Source organism: Labeo rohita, chromosome 4 (genome assembly GCF_022985175.1).
Source record: "Labeo rohita strain BAU-BD-2019 chromosome 4, IGBB_LRoh.1.0, whole genome shotgun sequence".
NCBI lineage: Eukaryota > Metazoa > Chordata > Actinopteri > Cypriniformes > Cyprinidae > Labeo > Labeo rohita.
In genome coordinates, this window is record NC_066872.1 from 40,318,365 (window position 1) to 40,339,884 (window position 21,520).

General features: G+C 38.1%; 1 protein-coding gene across 3 annotated transcripts in view; it reads right to left on the bottom strand.

Annotated features, from left to right (window-relative positions):
• wnt5b (wingless-type MMTV integration site family, member 5b) overlaps positions 1-21,520 on the bottom strand; it is an 88,535-nt gene that overhangs the window by 6,110 nt on the left and 60,905 nt on the right. Inside the window, exons 1-4 of one of the 3 annotated variants that reach the window (XM_051107696.1) lie at positions 14,877-15,217; positions 8,384-8,514; positions 7,681-7,928; positions 4,410-4,702 (exon numbers count right to left, since the gene is read on the bottom strand). In XM_051107696.1, the coding sequence (XP_050963653.1) occupies positions 4,410-4,702; positions 7,681-7,928; positions 8,384-8,475 (633 nt within the window). In that variant the 5' untranslated portion in view covers positions 8,476-8,514; positions 14,877-15,217. Of the gene's footprint in view, positions 1-4,409; positions 4,703-7,680; positions 7,929-8,383; positions 8,527-14,876; positions 15,218-21,520 lie in introns of those variants that run through there. The other 2 variants (XM_051107695.1, XM_051107694.1) reach the window with 2 other exon arrangements.

Here is a 21,520-nt window from a genome sequence, read left to right on the forward strand (position 1 = left end):
CAAAAGCATGCCAGAGATGCGTTAGATGTTTTTCCTTCAGCATCCAGTCTCATCAATTTTGTGTAATTTTGCAAATAAATCCAATTTCTATGTCAACACAACCAATTTTACACATTTAATAACGTCTTCAGATCTTAAGTTTTACAAGATCATAAAAAGCACGATTCAATCACTTCAAACTAGTTTCAGAGACAGAAAATGAGAAAAGTATAAAGTACGTCCTCATCTAGATAGCTAAGTAAACATGCGTGTCTGTGAACACAAAAGCATTCAAACATTAGTAATGCAGATAAATTCACTGAATGAGTGAAACCGAAAGCCTCACCAGTGTATTAAAATGCATCACGCCTACACGCGTGTGTGAGTGCGTAATAAAGTGCTTTAGATTAAGGTGTGTGTGTTTGTCTTCGCTGCAGTTGATTTAGAATGAAAGACACGCAGAAGCAGGTGATCTTTATAAAGGGTGTAGGCCTCCTCTTCTCTGTACAGTCTGGGTCACGAGCCTTTGTGACCCACAGGGCCGGAACCACACGCACCGTTTTTCACTACAGCCTTACATCCCCCCGCCTGCACACCAAGGGGCATCCGATACGCTTCTGTCGCCTCTACAAAAGCCCACCAAGGCTAAGCCTTTCCAAGCAAGACAAATCTCCGGCAAACCGGCCCCGGAACGCCTCACGGGTCACACCTTCAAATCCACCTCCACCAGGTGCCAATAACTCAGAAAAGAACAAAACCGATTCAATCGGGGGTGGTCGAGATATAATCTCTAGTACAGAACCCGTCCAGACCTTGACCTCCTCACCTCCAGGAACCTCCAAGAGAAGAGCCAGGGATCTCAGATGTGCCATAACTCCAGAAAAGAGGCCCTCTCTTCTGTAAACACCTTAAATACACTCATCTTCTCTAAGACAAACATACGCGGCGAGGCTCCGCGCACGGCAAGCACCCACATCGGCAGGCAAATGGACTTTTTATGAGGCCGCTTCGTTTTAAAAGCACTCAAATAACTGAGGGGAAAGAGGATGGGATCGGGGTGTGGTATGACAAAGCGTGGGACTCGCAAAGGGACGCATTCCAGCTTGATGGCGTGTTTTGGCAGGATGTGGTGACATTCTGCAGTGCATACTACCAGAGGGTTTTATGCCCACCTGAACGTGGCAGGGGGGCCACAGTTTGCTCAAACCAGACACACACACTCACATAGTTGGAAACGCTCCAACAATCCCTCCACCGTATAGCTCTTCTATAAAACAGTGAGAAGTCGCTCAACAAGAAAATGTGCAGTGTCAGAGCGTTCCTGACTAAACATATTTACCACACATCACCTTATAAAAAAACACAAAAGCTATTCGCTCTGGCATCAACTACTCCATTAAATTAATCAAAGGAAGACTGGACGGCGATCTGAGCTACATGGGATGACAATAACATGGGATGCTTAAAGGAGTAGTTCACTTCCAGAACAAAAACTTACAGATAATGTACTCACCCCATTGTCATCCAAGATGTTCATGCCTTTTATTCTTCAGATTATGTTTTTTGAGGAAAACATTTCAGGAATTATCTCCATATAGTGGACTTCAATGGTTTGAACGTCCAAAAAGGGTCTTATCTAATGAAATGACTGGTCATTTTCTCAAAAAAATAAATATTTATATACTTTTTAACCTCAAATCTTGTCTAGCTCTGCGATGCGCATGTGTACTCTGTGTAATCCGGGTCAATACAGTTAGGGTAGGTCGAAAAACTCCCATTTAATTTTCTCCTCCAACTTCACAAAAGTTCTACATCACTGTTTTACCTTTATTTTGTAAAGGGCATTTGACTTTCTTTGCATGTTCACTTTGTAAGCACTGGGTCGGTACTTCTGCTGTGGTGTAGGACAATTTTAAAGTTGGAGAAAATGAGATGGGAGTTTTTCAACATACCCTAACTGTATTGACCTGGATTAAACAGAGTACACGTGAGACAAGATGAGCATTTGAGGTTAAAAAGTACATACATTTTTATTTTCGTTTTTAGAAAATGACCAACCGTTTCAGTAGGTAAGACCCTCCTTCCTCGGTTGGGATTGTTTAGAGCCCTTGCATTTCACTGCATTTTGGCATTCAAACGCATTGAAGGCCACTATATATAGAGATAATTCCTGAAATGTTTTCCTCAGAAAACATAATTTCTTTACGACTGAAGAAAGAAAGGCATGAACATCTCGGATGACAAAGGAGTACATTATCTGTAAATTTTTGTTCTGGATGGGAACTACTCCTTTAAGCAGTCCCATCATCCCCGGTGGTGCTTTGACTTCCTGACCCCCAGCAGACTCCAAGGGCGCTAGCCTTTGCATGGGCGCCATTTGGTCATTTCCATTAAATTAGCTCTCTTCCTAGCCTGTAATCTAAATGAAGAGATGCCACAGGCTACAGTTATTTTTATATAAACCCCAAGTTGAAGTCTTGATGACTGACTAATCATCCAACAACTGACTAATCAGGTAAACAAGCTTTTTTCCAGATGTGAGCATGCTGCTAGACAGCCAATTTTACTTGCATCTACGCCTTTTATCCAAAGCGATTTTTTATCAGTTAGCATTCCTTGGGAAATTGTTGAAAAATCTTGAAATTTATCAACTTTAGAGCACACTGAGATGGATTTCTTTTGCTACTGGATCATTTCTCATGCTGTTTTACAAAGATTACATTTTTAGGATTCATTTCCACAGATAAAAATGTGCCTTTAGACCTGTTAAAATTGGTGTAGCTGATTTTGTCCTATAAAAAAGTAATGCATTGAATCAGAGTCAGGTGAATCAACACTTCAAAAAATGATATTCTTACTTAGCATTTTTGTTTTCTAGTATAAATATCTAAACATCCTTGAATCAAGATGGATTTACCTTACAAGTTAAGTTTTCTGAAAAAACAACAACAAAAAAACAATCAGAATTTTGTTAGTTTTTGCTTAAAACAAGCAAAAATATCTGCTAATGTGGTAAGAAAAATAATCTTAATTCAAAGGCTAAACAAGGTTATTATTTTTGCCCCATTGGAAGTTATTTTTGCTTGTTTTAAGAAAAAACTAACATTTTGATTATTTTTTCAGAAGACAAGACATAATATATTAAGTCATTTTACTTGTAAAGTATATCCATCTTGATTCAAGATTTTTTAAATATTTATACTAGAAAACGAGACAGAAATACTAAGTAAGAAAATCTTTTTTTTTTGCAGTGAAGCAGCTCAACATGCAAAATCTGAGTTCATTTGAACATGTTGCATGATTCCCAATCACATGGATTTCTATTGCACTGACTGGATTTCGCCTGCAAACTAAAAACTCACAATATAATGGCAAATGTGACCACATCTTAACTATAAAGGGCCTCCTTAAAGGCATAATTCACCAAAAAATGACAATTCTGTCTTTAATGACTCACCCTCATGTCGTTCATCTTCAGAACACAAATTAAGATATTTCTGATGAAATCCGAAAGCTAAGTGACCCTGCATAGACAGCAACGCAACAACCACGTTCAAGGCCCAGAAAGGTAGTAAGGACATTTTTAAAATAGTCTGTGGTTCAACCGTAATGTTATGAAGCTACGAGAATCCTTTTTTTATGCAAAAAGAAAACAAAAATAGCTTCTCGTAGCTTCATAAAATTACAGATGTCACGTCAACTATTTTAATGATGTCCTTACTACCTTTCTATGCCTTGAACATGTCAGAAAGCTCTTGGATTTCATCAAAACTATCTTAATTTGTGTTCGGAATGACATAAGGGAGAGCATGACTGAATTTTTATTTTTGAGTGAACTATCCCTTTAATCCAAATTAACTCACTAGTTATTCAGGCAACTCACTGACTATTCAATTTTAAAAGTATGTTACTGCACATCCCTAAAAATTAAATGTAATTACAAAAGACCACACACTAACTCCACCCCTTAGAAATGACGAATGATTTTACCTTTGAGAACATCTGCACAGGAAGATTTTGTCAGATATAACTAGCTTCTAAAGACAATTGTGGTCCCGAAGTATAGCTGAGTAAACACATTCACATAACAACAGAGTGAGGATGAGGTAACTATGTTTGTTATTGTGTTTGTGGTGATCTGCAGGAGACATAAGGGCTGCTTTTGGTTTATTCACACACAAACATATCTAAAGCTGTGTTTATCTGTTTAAGTGTACATCTGGGCTCTTATTTCTCAACATCACAATAGAGGTTGCGACAGTTGTGAATCATTCCCTGCACACTGAAGAACACACCTTAACCAAACCAGTGCACTGTAGACTCTTGCACAAAAAGAAATTAGGTGGATTTAACGCCACAGAATGGATCAAGACATACTGTTATTATTTTATCAATAGATCATTAATGGATGTGTGTGTTTATTTCCTCACCATTCTCCCAGCTTCATTGTTTTGTAGGTTCATAAGCGTGCGTGCATGTTCGACAGATCCACGTGGGTAGTTCTTCTCACGCTCACGGGCGTCCACGAACTCCCGGGCGAAGCGGTAGCCGTAGTTGACGTTGTCCCCGCAGCCGCCCCATAGCCAGTCTCTCGGGAGGTCTCTAGGACGAGCCGCTCGGCTACAGCCGCAGGTGGAAAGCTCACCCTCACGGCACGCCCGACTCACGGCGTTCACGACGCCCGCTGCGCTGATGGCGTAAGTAAAAGCTGTTTCTCTGCTGCCTGCAGAGGACACACAAACACATAATTAGGACACGGACGACATTCCACCGGCTGCAAATCACTTTGTTAAATCATCCACAACTCTTCAGCACACTATTTTTCTTGATTATTCACTTAGGAAGTAAGGCAAAGAGTAAAACAACTCATTTCCAGAGCCCCACAGATGGTAACAATCTTTTTGGAAAGCCCTGCAGTGAGAGATAAGATTATCAGAAATGTGTGCATGTACATAGACAGCACTGATTCATTGTTCCATTGTTATATATATCTCAATGGAAATACATCGAAATGCACGCAAAAAGAGAACTGACAGATTTCCCTGTGTTGGTACATTTGATACAAGGCATATGATAACCTGCAAAGCTTTTCTCCTTGCCAAAGAGGCGCTAGGTTTATAAAAATTTGTGCTCTTTTTTCGCATCTGTTGTGCATGTGTTACCTGATTCTTTTTTTTCCCCATCTAATAAGCCATCTGGAATGCAGATTTCACATACCTCAACAGCACAGGCAATACAGTTAATAGCGTTTAACGTTTAAAAGCTGTTTAAACATGTTAAAAAGTGCTGGTACAACCATATTTAGAGATAAGCACTTTGTATCAATGCTCAGCGACACAGTAATTATGAGAGGAAATTTGTCAAACAAAACGTTTTTTAAACTCCAAGGCCTGAGAATTCCTTTTTAATGATCCAGCCTTCCTCAATGCCTTAATGAAAGTGAACTTGCCCCTGACTAGACGGACCACAAGTAACTGTTTTGTGTATTTAAAAAAGCACAAAAATGTACGACAGGAGCATAAGGGTAATGATGTGAATGTTTCACCCCACGCTTGTCAATTTTGCAACAATTTACTTGATTTCATAGGTCAGAGTTTCAACCATATCTTTAATATGTTAAAATATAGATCAAACTGCTTTTTTAGGGCTATACTGTAGAGCAAAGTTGAAGTCAAAAGTTCATATACACCTTACAGAATCTGCAAAATGTTAATCATTTTACCAAAATAAGAGGCATCATACAACATGCATGTTATTTTTTTATTTAGTTCTGACCTGAATAAGATATTAACATGAAAGATGTTTACATATACTTGAATTTATAAAAATGACCCAGTTCAAAAGTTTACATATGCTTGATTCTTAATACTGTGTTGCTACCTGAATGATCCACAGCTTTTTTTTGTTTGTTTAGTGATAGTTGTTTATGAGTCCCTTGTTTGTCCTGAACAGTTGAACTGCTTATAGCTCTTTAGAAAAATCCTTCAGGTCCCACAAAATCTTTGGTTTTTCAGCATTTTTGTGTATTTGAACCCTTTCCAACAATGACTGTGTGATTTTGAGATCCATCATTTCACACTGAGGACAACTGAGGGTCTCATATGCAACTATTACAGAAAGTTCAAAAGCACACTGATACTTCAGAAGGAAACACAATGCATTAAGAGCCAGGGGTGTAAACTTTTGAACCGAATAAAGATCTGTACATTTTTCTTATTTTGCCTAAATATCATATTTTTTCATTTAGTACTGGCCTTCAGAAGCTACAGAATATACTTACATTTTTCCCAGAACACAAAATAAGTTACATTTACCCTGATCTTCAAATTCAAAAAGTTTTGCATGAGCATATTTTATAAATTCAGCTATTATTTTCACTGTGGACTGTATGTAAACGTCTTTGATTGTGAAATATTTTATTCAGGTCAGTACTAAATAAAAAATAACATGCATTTTGCGTGATTTCTCTTATTTGGGTAAAATAATTAACATTTTGCAGATTCTGCAAGGTGTATGTACACTTTTGACTTCAACTGTACAGTATATAGATAGTACTGCATCTTAAAATTCGTTGCCGATTTCATAGCATCAAACACACAAAGCGGCGAGTATAAACGGGTGTGTACCTGCATTCCAACGATGCGCCTATTGAATTCAGAGGGCCACTTTTATTGGCCTTTGGTGCCCAGACTTCAAATAGAGTCCCGGATATCCCGACTCTGTGTCATCGTGTCATTGCATTTCAAAAGCGACGCTGGACAATGGCCCGACTAACACCTCAATATAAACCTCGCGATTGACTGCAAATAAGTCCCGTGCTATTTGGGGGGCATGAGAGGGGGGCATGTCGCGTCTTACACCTTGTTTCACTGATGAGCGGAACTAACACTCAATTGAGGCAAAGAGCGCTGTCTTCTGTGAGAGATCGACACGCAAACGAGCATGCATTAGATTCAAGTAACCTGCGCGGTGATTACATCTGGAGGAACTTTCTTCATTTAAATATGCTGTATAAAAGATCTGCACACATGCAATCAAGCATGCATAAACTAATATAGAGCATGCATTATTTAAGTAACAAACAATGTTATATGAAAATCACCAAACTGATGTCAAGAGCGCAATGCGTAAATCTTACGCGGAGCTGTTCAATGCATACTGAGCGCGGACCATTAACACTTGTAACGACTAAACATTTATCAAAAACGTTTAAAAAATATATGCATGGTTTATTTTTATGCTTTTTAAAATTGCTCACTTGCTCAAAAAAAGTTGCAAACAATAAAGTACCAAAACGTTAAGAACAAATGGATATTTTATATTTGCTTTTTCATTCAAGCTCAAATTACTTGTAAATCAATAAGCTGAAAAAGAGTCTATAATTTATAAACGTGCCCACTGACATGCATTGTGATTATGATTCATATGACAAAATAGTCTTTAAAAATAGACCTTTGAATACATATATCTACCTAACCCAGACATCTTTATAGCTGGAATTAAACAGCTGGTCATGTAACATCAGCCACATGAAATTCTGAACTTGAATTTGTAAACCATTCTAATTCAAAAGTTCACCATGGTCTGAATGTCAAAGCAGGCACGCGTTCAAAAGCTGCATGCTTTATTACTGTGCATTTAATACATTTAGAGACTTGTTTTGAATGCATGCACATTTTAAGCATCATCACACTGACTCACCTATATGCATGACGCGGCCGAACACGGATGTGTTGTCCACCGTGCTGCAGTTCCATCGCCTCTGCCTGAACTGATACTGACACTCCTTGATGCCCGTCTTTGCCCCCTCTCCGATATAAACCATATGGTCCTGATAGAGCTGGCAGAGCTTCCTCTGACCCTGAGACAGGCCCGTCAGCTGACTGCACAGAGGTTGTGCTCCAATGATGTACATCTCCGGTCTCTGGATGGGGTTCATGGCTAATGACCTGAGAAAGTAAAACCAAAGCACCGACCTTCAGCCTAAAACAGTGTCGACTTGACTAACATGCAGCATACATGACACAAAATTATTATTAATAGTGTAAAACTTGTCACTAAGTCAAACTCTAAACCTGTGGTTCCCTGTTTAATTTCAAGCAAATTCACTGTTTGTGATATTGAGTTAAGGACTGCGCGGCATAAATGGTGTCCGTAGCTTATCATCGAGTTGAAAACTGTTGGAAAAACCTGTTGTCCTCAGGACATGTTGCCTTGAATGCCCTTATTTACAAACAGTTTGACCATTTGTTGCCCAAGGTAAATATTGTGACAAAGCCTCCACATTTGTTCCCAGCTAATAGTTTTCTTATGCATTGTTCCATCCTTCACAAAGACTGATAGTATGATATTCTTTAGAAATATCTGTAACTTATATTAGTTTGCAAATGCAATCTGATCTTACCACCATGAGTTGGCGACCACCAGCAGCTGAGAGTTGCAGACGATGAGGGTCACTGCCAAAAGTAGGTGTCCTTGGTTCATTCTCACATCCATCCTTCCTCGTCCAAGAAATGGAAACGCGAAGAGCCTCCTCTGGGGAAACATTTAGGAAATGATAGTAATCCACTTGGAGGAGCTGCTTCCTTGACCAAAATAGAAAGTGTGCCTCTGAATCCCCTCAGTTTCGCCCCAGCTCAGTTTTAAACACCAGCTGTGCGTAAAACACCTAGATGACCTGAGGCACTAACGGAGTCTGACATCTGTTAAGAATGTTCTTTTCAAACTCCGCTTCATAAAACGCAACGAAAGTGGATGTCGGTGCGTAATGGATAGAAGCGCCGCATGGATGGAAGTTTAAACGAACGAGGAAAAGACATAAGTGCAACTATGTGGTGATAGTCCAAACTCTCTCTCTTCCCTGTGTCTCTGCCGGTTCTCTCGATATGAACTAACACCTCTGCGCTCTGATGGCACAACTTAACCCTCCCTCCTTCTGCTCGCACTTCTCCGCACCCCCTTCGTTTTGACGCGGATACAATGGAGAGGAGGAGGAGCGCGAGGGGAGCCGAGGAACTGGTGAGGAATTCGGGGAGGCCAAACAACACAAGAGGGCAGCAGATGAGAGTGCGATTCGCGGCAGAGCTTTGATTCTCCGGTGCGCAAGAGCGCGTTTTGCACTTACGGTAAATTACGACACAATGCGTGTATTGGGAGAAACTCGAGACGCTCGCGAAGCATTTATATGAAAATCAAAAGTCAAAAGTTCACAGAGGGAGAGCGAATAAAAGAGTTAACGGCTTGGAAAATATCATTCTTCCATCAAAGTTCACATGCGTATAATCTCCATTCTTTTTAGCTCTATAGTTTACCGCAATAAATCCGAACAAGGGGGAAACAAAAAAATCCCAGTTTGAGATGAGGAATAAAAGCCACGCATGTGATCTTTGACAGTTCAACTCCTGCTACCCTCTAAATCACTTTGCACATAAAAGACGCAGTTGCCTTAAACGCTCTTGGGCATGAGATATCCACTCACACTTCAGCAACCAAGACTAAACCGGGATATAAAGTGGGGAAAGTTTTATCAGCACGCCCGTTTTAGACGAATTTACAGCTGATAACCAACATTGCAGACATAAACAGCCACATTGCACCCTATCCTTCAGAAGTGCGGTGTAAGGAATGCAAATACAATGAGTGTTTTACAGCTCCAGACTCTCGGAGAGGTTCGGGAACTGTAGAGAGCCCTGTGCCATTCCAGCATCACCCCCACACCTCTCTTTTGAGTGCAGACATGTCAGAATTGGTGTGAGAGACGCCACTCAATTTCCGAGCAGTCTGTGCATGATAAAGCGCCTCTCCGGACCCTTTCATCTCCTCTAATCCACACGCCCAGCCATCACCTTTACGCCTCCCATCGCAGACCTGGGCTCGTCTCCACGTCCCTCCCTCACCCTGGGACCCTGACGCACAGTGAGCAATAAACACGATTTATTTTACCCTACACTATTTGTTCGTATCGTTACTGTACTCATGCGATTTCTTCCGTTTTTGTAAATGCAGTGTGTAAGAATTTCAAACATTAGGATTTATTTGACGATGATTAGAGGAAAATTGTATTTTTTTAAAAAAATCAAAGAATGTCTAACAGGTTGGCTTCAGGGTAATCTGATAATGCACATAAATTCATGCATTTCTTTTTTTAAGCATGATGTGGTTAGTGGTTCATTTGAGTTCACGTTCATTAGGTGTAAATGGTGTTCGCTCCCCCTGGTGCACTGATTAAGTAATTACAACACAATTAAGAATCTAAAATAAAATACAAAATAAAATATTTAAATAAAAAAAACATATATAAAACGTATTTTTTATTCATATATATATATATATATTAATTTTCAATTTACGTTAACATTTCTTAGTGTGAAGAACATTTAAAAAATCTAAAGAACTTTAGAACTTTTTTTTCCACTATAAAGAACCTTTAGTTTTTGGAACATTCCGTGCATAAAAGATTCATCAAGGAACCATAGATGCCAATAAAGAAGTTAACTAAAGACTGAATTTTTAAAATTTATTCTGTAAGCTATCACTTTAATTGTTAATCAGAAAATATGAATTAAAATTAAACTGCAATTAATAACATTTCTCAAGTCGTTTTAATAAAATTGTCTACCTTATATATACAAGATACAACTATCTGAAAATCTGGAATCTGAGGGTGCAAAAATCTAAATATTGATAAAATTGCCTTTAAAGTTGTGCAAATAAAGTTCTTAGCAATGCATATCTTTATAGTAGGAAATTTACAAAATATCTTGATGCAACATGATCTTAATATCCTAATGATTTTTGTCATAAAAGAAAAATCAATCATTTTAACCCATACAATGTATTTTGCCACCTGTGCTACTTAAGACTGGTTTTGTGGTCCAGGGTAACATATGTACTGTACATAGCTCCACAATAATGCTAACAAAACAATAACAACTATAATTATTATTGTTGTTGTCGCTGTTTAAATAAAAATAGTATAATCATGTAGTAATTTTCAAAATGATCTAACTATTTTTTAAATGCATTAAGTTCCTATTAGGGCCATGTCTACTGCACACTTTACATTCACAATTTGAAGTCCTGACTCTGTTACTGCATCTTATCACATGGTGGCGCACTTTAGCAAGAAATGAACAGAGACAGCAAACCTAGCAATTACATTTTCTCACGAGGTCTATGCAATCGCAGCGCAACCCAGCGCAATGCTAGTGTAATACACGTCTGATGCCTCATACTTATCAGTATGCATTAAGCTCTTTGTAGGTGCTAAGAAAAATATGCATACTAGAAAAAGATTGAACATTTTTTGCTTGGCCAGAGCACATGTGCATAAACACCATTGCCTGTAATTGCATTTCATTTTTAAACACTCCTGTGAGGTCTTCTGAATTAAGAGTCACTTCGATCCTCTCCAGCAGGTCACCTCTGAGTCTGACTGTGAGCAATAAAACCGGTAAAAGCAGCTGAGTCTCACAGATAAGTGTGCTTACGTATATCACATATGCGTTGCTTATAAATTACTCACTCTTCCTGAAATTGGAGCTAATAATACACATTTCAATGTGACCTTAAATGGACACGTTCTTTCTCTGTCAGTCTATTCTATGCCATCTGTGCCGCTGCCAGCTATGGTTGGTAAATGATGACATCACTGGCACGCATGAATAGGATCCGAGCATCCAGCTTCTGCTGGGTTTCAGAATCTGGATGCTGTCTTCATACAGGCTTTGCAGATTTGTACCGACTTATATTAGCAGAGTGGTTGCCAGTGCTGGCAGATCGGTTAGAGAATGAAAATTCTGTCATCATTTACTCACACTCATGTCATCCAAACCAGCATTATTTTCTTGCTTGCATGGAACACAAAACAAGATGTTTAACAATGTAAGCATTGCTCTTTTCCATGTAATGAAAGTGGACCATCAAGCTCCAATGATGACAAAATGACCATAACACATCATTAAAGTAGATTTTGTTTTTGAAAGTCATATTACGCACTTCTAAAAATAAAGGTTCCAGAAGAAGGGTTTTGCAGCAATGCCATAGAAGAATCATTCTTGATCCCTAAAGACCCTTTTTAGTCCTTAATTTAGAGTGAAGAACATTTGAAACACCTAAAGATTAAACAACTTTTCCACTATAAAAAACCTTTTGTAGAATGGAATGGTTCCATGGATGTTAAATGTTCTTCATTGACCCACAGATGCCAATAAAGAAACATTTATTTTTAAGAGTGTATGAGGAGAAGACCACATTTTTGACCAAATAAGCTTTGAGAGTCATTTTGTTGGCTATGAATGGCAATAAAGAACCTTTATATTTAAGAGTGGTGTATGAGAAGACTGCATTTTTGACAAATTTGACTACATTATTGACCAAATAAGCACAAATAAGCACTGAGAGCTTGTTTTGGTGTTGTTCCTCCCACAAAGCTATCATATGACTTAATCTGCTATTGTCTGTATTTCAAAGAACCTTTCCAATATCCAAGAGCAGAGGAGCCAGAGACGTCAATAAAAAACTTCCTTTTTAAGTGTGTATGAGGAAAAGACCTAATTTGTGATCAAATTTGACCAGATTATTTACCAAAATAAGTTTTGAGAGTCATTTTGTTGGCTATGAATGGCCTTTTTTTTTAAGAGTGTATGAGAAGACAAAAATGTTTAACAAATCTGATCACATTATTGATCAAAGGTGCATATTTGAACTGCACAAATAAGCTTTGAGAGCTCATGTTGGTTTCGTTCCTCCCACAAAGCTATCGTATGACTTTGTCTGCTATTGTCTGTATTGTAAAGAACCTTTTTCTAGGTAAAAGAACCTTCAGCAGAAACCTTCCGTTTCCATGGATATTAAAGATTCTAAATGGAACCATAGATGTCAAAACTTACTTTTTAGGAATGTATGAGAAGACCACATTTTTTGAACAAATTTGAACACATTATTTACCAAAATAAGCTTTGAGAGTCATTTTGTTGCCAATGAATGCCAATTAAGAACCTTTATTTTTAAGAATGTATAAGAAGACCAAATTTTTGACCAAATCTGACAATATTATTGAGCAAATGTGCATATTCAAACTGCACAAATAAGCTTTGAGAGCTTATTTTGGTTTTGTTCCTCCCACAAAGCTATCGTATGACTTTGTCTGCTATATTGTAAAGAACCTTTTTCCAGGAAAAATAATCTTTTGCAGAAACCTTCTGTTTCCATGAATGTTAAAGGTTCTAAATGGAACTAAATGAAACCGTAGATGTCAAAACTTCCTCATTTTGTTGGCTATGAATGGCAATAAAGAACCTTTATATTTAAGAGTGGTGTATGAGAAGACTACATTTTTGACCAAATTTGACTACATTATTGACCAAATAAGCACAAATAAGCTTTGAGAGCTCATTTTGGTTTTGTTCCTCCCACAAAGCTATCATATGACTTTGCTATCGTCTGTAAAGAACCTTTTTCCACTATAAAGAAACTTCTGCAGAAACCTTCTGTTTCCACGGATGTTAAAGGTTCTAAATGGAACCATTAGATGTCCTTCTTTTTGCGACTGTATGAGGATAAGACCGAAATTTGACCACATTATTGACCAAATGTGCATAATCAAACTGCACAAATAAGCAAATTGAGAGCTCATTTTGGTTTCGTTCCTCCCATAAAATTATCGTATGACTTTGTCCCCTATTGTCTGTATTGTAAAGAACATTTTTCCTCGAAAGAAGGAAACCTTCAGAAACCTTCTGTTTGGATGTTAAAGGTTCTAAATGGAACTAAATGGAACCATAGATGTCAAACCTTCTTTTTTAAGAGTGTATGAAGAGAAGACAAAATTTATGACCAAATTTGACCATGTCTTTGACCAAATAAGCTTTGAGAGCTCAATTTAATTTTGTTTCACACACAAAGCTATCGTTTGACCCTGTCTGCTATTGTTAAAGAGCCTAGTCACCGCGCACTGAAATAGCAGCGTGAACATTCTACTTAACATCTCCTGTTGTGTCCCACAAGCGTGAGCGAATTCTGACAGAATCTTCATTTTTAGCTGAACGAAATCCTTTTAAGATTCGTATCTGATTTTGCGCAATTATGTAAAGAACAGGAAAGAAACAGAGGTGAGAGAAGACACCGGAGCCGAGCAGACGGCGTGTATGTGTGTGTGAATGTGCGAGCGAGCGAGGATGAAGACAACCTGGCCAAAGCTCAGGAGAGCTCTTGAACTCTGTGATGATCCTCCAGTTACACAACTGCGCACAAAGAGCTACGGCGCCAGTGAGAGAGAGACAGAGAGACTGAAAGAGAAAAGATGCCACCCATACCAAAGATCCCGACTAGCATAAAAACAGCCACTAATCAAAACAATCTGCCCAGTGCCTCGATCTCCGTGCACGCAGAGAAAAGCGAAGGCACGGAATAAAGAGCGAAAGCTCTTAATCACACTGCATCAAACAGTCATATGCGAAGCAGCTTTCTGGCTGTGAATTCACAGCACTTATAATAACCAAAGTGTTCACAAGTCTGTAAAACTCGCTGCTTCCCCGTTGAGTCACACGTACTGTAAATGCCCCCCTCTTTCCTCACACACAACGCCATGTGGTTCGGGGTACGGTGGAAATGACGGGGAGGGGGCTCTACACGTGCTGGGGGTGGGGTTAACCAGTCCAGCTGTGTTTCCCAGGGTGCTTTGCGGCAGCCGCTGGGAGATCAATGCTGAGGCAAGCCTGACAGATCTGTGTGCTGAGGTGTCTGAGCGAGCAGCCTGCTGTATATCATTAAAACTGCAGCGTCTCTCCATAACGCTGTCTGTGACTAACCCAGATAGCAGGCAGACTCCCAAATCAAAGACATGTGGGCTGCACACACACACACACAAACACTCACACACATACAATGCCTCTCACCGCTCATGCTCTCTTTTACTGTCAACTCCGTCACTCCCACCCCATGTTGCTCGCTTTCACTCCGAGACATTTTCCTGACGTTCCCACTGCGCGCACTTGAAATTCCATCATTTTTCCTCTTCTTTCTCCTTTAGCCCGTTCGGCAATCTTTCTGTCTCCTTTCTGCCCTTCACCTCTCGCCTTCCACTTCCTTTACTCGGCGTACAGTCTCTCCCACAGCTTGTTTTGCCTCTCTTCTGCCATTTTGCATTTATTTCCTTATCCTACACCTGCTTCTCAGATGTTTCATGCCCCTGTTTCTCCTCCTGTAGCGCTCCCTCTCCTGTTATTCATTCACTCTATTCCAGCCGTTCCCTCTCACTGTTTCCTTCTCTTCTTGTAACTCTGCTTAGGACTCTACCATGGCTGTTTTGTCAGGATAAAATAAACATAAAAACAAAGAAAAAATTTAATAAATTATAAAGTTATAAATAAGTATATTTATATTAATCAGAATTATTTATAGACCAATTAAGTACAAACATATATATATTTTTTTTAGAATATTATTATGACATTTTTATCCTATATTTCCACAGTTTGAAAACCACTGCATTATATGATGCGTTATGTACCACTGCATATTACATCACAGCAATTTGGCCATGTAAGAACAAGGCATTGAACTTTATCACAACATATATTTCTTATATCTATTTTATAAAATTTAATTGTAACTTATAAATGTAATTGTTTATATTTTAGGCAATGTTAATAATTAAAAAGTATTTTTTTTAGATAAAATTTTATTAATATTTTATTCATGTTATTTAATTTTATTCATATTTACATTTTCATTTTATTGATATATTTACTCATGTTTTCAATTTCAACTGTATTTTATATACGGTTTTTAAAAAAATGTAATTTCTAAGATTTTTATTTAAATTGTATTCATATATTTTACATGAACAACTCATGACAACGGAAAAACAGCATGTTTACATGACATTTTGAAATAATCTTTTAAGATCAAAAATACTATCAAAAAGCAGCTCTTCAAAAAAAATCTTTAAAGTTTTAGATGCAAATCAATAAACTTACAAAAAAAGTCTGTTTTTGCAAAGCTTATAAAGCAGCAATATATGGTAACTGAATTTCATAATTCTGACTTTTTTCTTGTAATTTTGAGAAGAAATTTTGAAATTTTAATTTTTTATATTTTAAGTCATTTTAAAAATTGAAAAGCAATTTTTTTTATTCTATTTTAATTCATTTTAAAAATTTATTTAAAAGCAATTTTATTTTTGTAGACAGAAATTTTACACTTACTTTTTTTTTGTATTTTATTTTATTCATATTTAATTTGTAATTTTATTTATATATTTACTCATTTTTAATTTCATTGTTTGTATTTTGTAATATATATATATATATATCTGCCCTTGTAAGTGCACCTTTTCAGGGCAATTAAGCCTTTTCTCGGTAAAGGGATTGTACTCTCTATTTCAATTCTCTATTTCATTTTCCTCTGTAAAGCTGGAAGAAGATGACTCATGCACGCTGCTCTCGTTGTTAAAGTGAACGAACGTCTCTCTCTCTCTCTCTCTTCTCCAAGCCCATATGGCTTTCTGCACTGACTGCTCAGGAAACCAGACACAGGCCAAACTGGCCACACATCAGTCACTCTCTCTCTTCTATGACGCACGCGGCCCCTCTCTCCTTCCTCCTTCCTCTCCGTCAATTTGTTCCCAGTAAGAAGTCTGATAGGACTTGGTGTAGTGTGGAGAACCAGCGGGGATCCTGCTATAAAAGCGCAGGGGCTGTTAGAGCTACTTTATTCCCTAATAAATAGATGGACGCAGCAGTCCTGTAGCTGCTGGAGAGACCATGTGTCTGCCAGGTTCCCCATGTGACGTGGGGGTGGGAGAGGGTCACCCTGACAGAAGCTCCTCACCGGGACGGAAAGGGTCTGGGGTCAGTCCCCTCAGGGCAGTGGGGGACACAGCACATGTTATAGATTTGAAGGGTGATGGAGTGATGGCACTTTGGAGTTTGGGTCATATTCTTGCTCTTTCAACTGAAATAAGCATCAAATGCATTTACATGAACGACTCATGGCCACGGAAAAAGAGCTTGTTTACATAAAATTTAGAAATTATCGTATAAGATAGACAGTACTAAAAAATCTGCTCTGCAAATCAATAACCTAAAAAATAGAGTTTTTCTTGCTCTAGCAAGGCTATTATAGAGCAATAGTGTATGGAAGCCTATTTCTGCTACGGAACAAAAATAATAAAAAAAGGTAATTGCAACTGTATTTCACAATTCTGACTTTTTTCTTGCAATTCTGCATTTATATCACAAAATTTTAAGTTTTTTTCTTGCAATTCTAATAAGAAAAATTCAAAATTGTGAGACATAATCTCAGAATTGTGAGAAAAAGTCAACATTTCTAGATATAAACTCAAAAATGCGAGACAAACATGGAATTGCAAAAAAAAAAAAAAAAAAAAAAAACAATTCTGAGTATATATTTCACAAGTTGGATTTTGAGACGTTTGAGACAATTGTGTGATTTTTTTTTCTTAGAATCGCAAGTTTATGTTTCATTTATATTCTGCATTTCTCAGAATTGTGAGAACGTCTAAACTGAGATGCCCCAAAATAAAAAAAATAAAAAAACGAATTGTGGGATAAGCTGCAATTACCTTTTTTATGTTTTATTATGTGGCATAAATGGGCTTGCATAATAATGAATATTCATGGTTTACAGTGAATAAGCTAGGATCTTTTAAATGAAAAATGTAATGGGCAAAAATCTAACTGCGATCGAGTTCTGCTTACACCGTTTATGACCTTTCCCTCATGAAAGCACACAATTTTAGGCATGTACATGACCTTACATGCTGTCAGCTTATTAAGCATAATCAGTATTAAACATCATGCATGTCAGCGCACTCACTGTGTGCGATAACTATCAAAAATCAGCTCATTAAAAACCCCACGTTTTACAGGTTTACAAGCAAAAACGAGATCACAAGAAAACCATGTTTACGTTTGATACATTCGGATTTTTCTTCACTATATCCATTAGAATATAAAATGCTACATAGCCAGGCTAAATGCACATTGAATGCAGTGACCAAATGTGGCCTTTGCATCCAAAGCAAAGTCCAATTTGAAACCGTTTATGACCTCTCCTGATAAATTCACATATGCATCACTTTGCATGTCTTTTTAAGCACAATTGATATAATTGTGCATGCAAACATACTCACTTATTCACACTCACTGATCAAAACAGCAAGATTACATTAGGTTTTACCATACTAAGTATTACTAAAAACCACGTTACATCCCATATCTAATCATAAGATTGCTTGTGAGAGATATGTGAGCCAGGACGTGGTTACAAGTGACTGCAACCACAATCCTGCTCACTCATTCCTGTGCTTCTGAGCAATGCACTTAACCCCAGGATCCAACAGTCACAATTAGAGCATTGTCAGATGCACTGGGTGAAAAGCCATTGATTAAACGGTAAAAACGCCAACTAAAAGGCTTGATCCTGTTTTTTGAGGTCAAACAAGTCAATGGATGCACTTTGCTCATCTGACCCTGGAGTCTGAGTACACAGGTCAGTTTTGTATATGATGCTGCTTTCTTGATCTCCTTCTCTTTCTCTACGTCTCTCACTCTTATCAGAGTCGAGTATGGGGGGTTCATTCTCTCCCCAGGCAGCCCGGAGGCCGCCGCCAGCCTGGGCACAGTGCCCACTTCAGTCCTGGCACGGTGACAGGCCGCTGGCTGCCCGTCAGTCCTCCTGCGCTGCCCTGGAGAGCCAGTTCCCTTTCCTACCACCTCCTCCTCTCCTCCCTTTCCCCAGCCCTCCGTTTGCCACAGAAAAAAGGTTTTATTGCACATCAGAAATGGTAGACAATATAGGGTTAATCTAGTGTTTTTCTAATGGTGTTACAAAGTGCAAACATCGAAATTGTGGTCAGATATTAATAAATGTGTTATTCCTAAAGAGACTCGCTACAAAACTCTAAATCAATATCATCCCTGCAGTGATTTCAATAGTGAGTTCAAGGAAGAGGTTTTGCCATTATGTTGTTTTGTGAAGAGGAATCAGAGACAATTTTACATGCATTTTTCAAACGTGATTACACAAAATTATTAATTAATTATTTTTGATGTCCTTCATAAGATCATTCAAATAACTGAATTATGATACTGGTTTAAAGAACATTGACAATGCAATGAAAATTCTTCATAAACTTCAATCAGATTATGTCAGATGTTCAGAATTATTCTTTAATTGATATACACTATTGCGGAGCTGTTAAAACATTTATGTTTTTTAAAAATGTAATTGATATAATAGTTATTCTACTGATTTTGGTTGTAAGATGTAAGGTGAATACTGTCTTGTATGGTTTATTTATTTATTTATTTTATCTTTTTTCTATTCTATTTTTCTCTTAAAACCCTAAGTCTTCTAAAATGTCCAGGTTTTGGCTTTGTTTCCTTCTCTACAGTTCTCATATATTATATGTATGTATATTTGATTTGCTTTGACCATTCTCTGTAGATCCCACTTTTTCGTACACCACGATTGGTCGATTACGTACAATACCTGCACTCACAGATGCTTCAGAAGGAATAAAGTTTTCACACCCGCACCCCTTAATGCATCGTGTTTGCTTTTGAAGCATCAGTGAGTGTTTTAACTTTATGTAAAAGTTGCATATGAGTCTCTCAGTTGGCCTCAGTGTGAAAATATGGATCTCAAAATCATACAGTCATTGTTGGAAAAAGTTCAAATACACAAAAATGCTGGAAAACCAAAGAATTTGTGTGACCTAAAGGACAAACAAGGGACTCATCACTATACAAACAAAACACAGTATTAAGTGTATGTAAACTTTTGAACGGGGTCATTTTTATAAATTCAACTATTATTTTCTCTTGTGGACTATATGTAAACATATTTATGTTAAATATCTTATTCAGGCCAGTATTAAATAAACAATAACATGCATTTTGTATGATCCCTCTTATTTTGGAAAAATAATTCTGAAAGGAGGATGTAAACTTTTGACCTCAACTGTAAGATCACCAAACTTAAGCTCAAAATGCGGTTTTGTGCGAACAGATAAACGAAGGTACAGAAATGCACTGCAGCACTGCTTATACATGAGCACACATGCCGAGGGAGAGGAAAGAGGACAAGTCCTCAAACGTGACCACACATACAAACACGCTGGCTTGAAGCAGGCAGCTGGAGGGTGGAGAGGTCGGAGTCTCCACAGTCTCGGCCTGATTAAAACTCCCAGCACTGCCTCTCACTCCCCCTGGATTGATTAACCTGACCTGTATCGGATCAACCCCTCGGGACGCAAGCGCAGCCCACTTTCCTGAAGTGGATGAGAGGAACAGCAACGGGGTGGGAGGGGGCAAGAGAGGTGGAAAGGAGAGACACAGAACGGGAGATGGGCAAAAAGGGACCGTGCAGGAAGAGAAAGAGAAGGAGAACAAACCAGACCAGACTTGCAGGTCAGCACATCAGCAGCGTACTAATCCCTGCTTTCAAGTTCTGCGTTTCCGGCCCTTTATGTTTAAAACTTCTCTTTCCTCTACCAAACACAATACACCTTCTTGTAATGTTTAATTCAAATGCAAACAATGCATTTCTGTGAGAATGTATCAATTATTTAGGTTTTCATTATTGTTATTATGAGGGCAGCGCAGCTGCTCGATGCGCTGTCAGCAGACGGCTGTCTCTGAGTCCCAGCACTGAGACAAACAGCTCGGCTTTCTTCTCCACAATCAGCGCTCTCTAAAAGAGATACTCTCTGACAGCTATGGCGAGATGAACCAAAAATAAACGGGAATACGCACACAAGGATATGCAGTGTCTTGCAAAAGTATTCAGACTCTTCACTAATGGAGTAAATTACAAACCCTTTTTTTTTTTTTAAACAAAACACTCCAAATATGACTTCTACTACATTAATTATACCATACAAAATGTTTTGTATATATACTGCATATACCTTATTTTATATCCTTTTATTTTAAAGAACCAAGTTTTTAAAAAAATCTATTAGCTTTGCCTTTTGCTGAGGTGTAATTTTTCCAAACATATTTCCTTCAGGTGCATTCAGGTTAGTTATTAACATGAGCACTGTAATTTAAAAAATAATAATATCATGGATTCTCATTTGGATTAAGATTATATTGGACTAGTTATCTTTTTGTTCTTGAGCTGTTTCAGCACTAATATGCCTTGCTGTGTAGGACTATTCTAGTCTTTTTGGAGATTGAAACAGGCTCTTCTGCCATATTTCCCTGTATTCTGTCCCCTACAGTCCATTCTTCTATTTTAACAAGATGCCCAGCGTCTGCTGATGAAAAACAGCCTTCCTGTGTGATGCTATCACCAGCATACTTCACAGTAAATGTGATGTTTTTTGCTGTGTGGGCAGTGTTAGATTTGCACCATACATATTATTTCAGATTTTGTCCTTAATCTAATAAGACAAACTTTCCCCTTAACGCAACTGGGTCACAATTATGTTTTTGGCAAACCCCAGACTTGCGTTCACTTACGTTACAGATTTCCTTGTTTGCACAGACATTTTGAGAAATTGTTACTT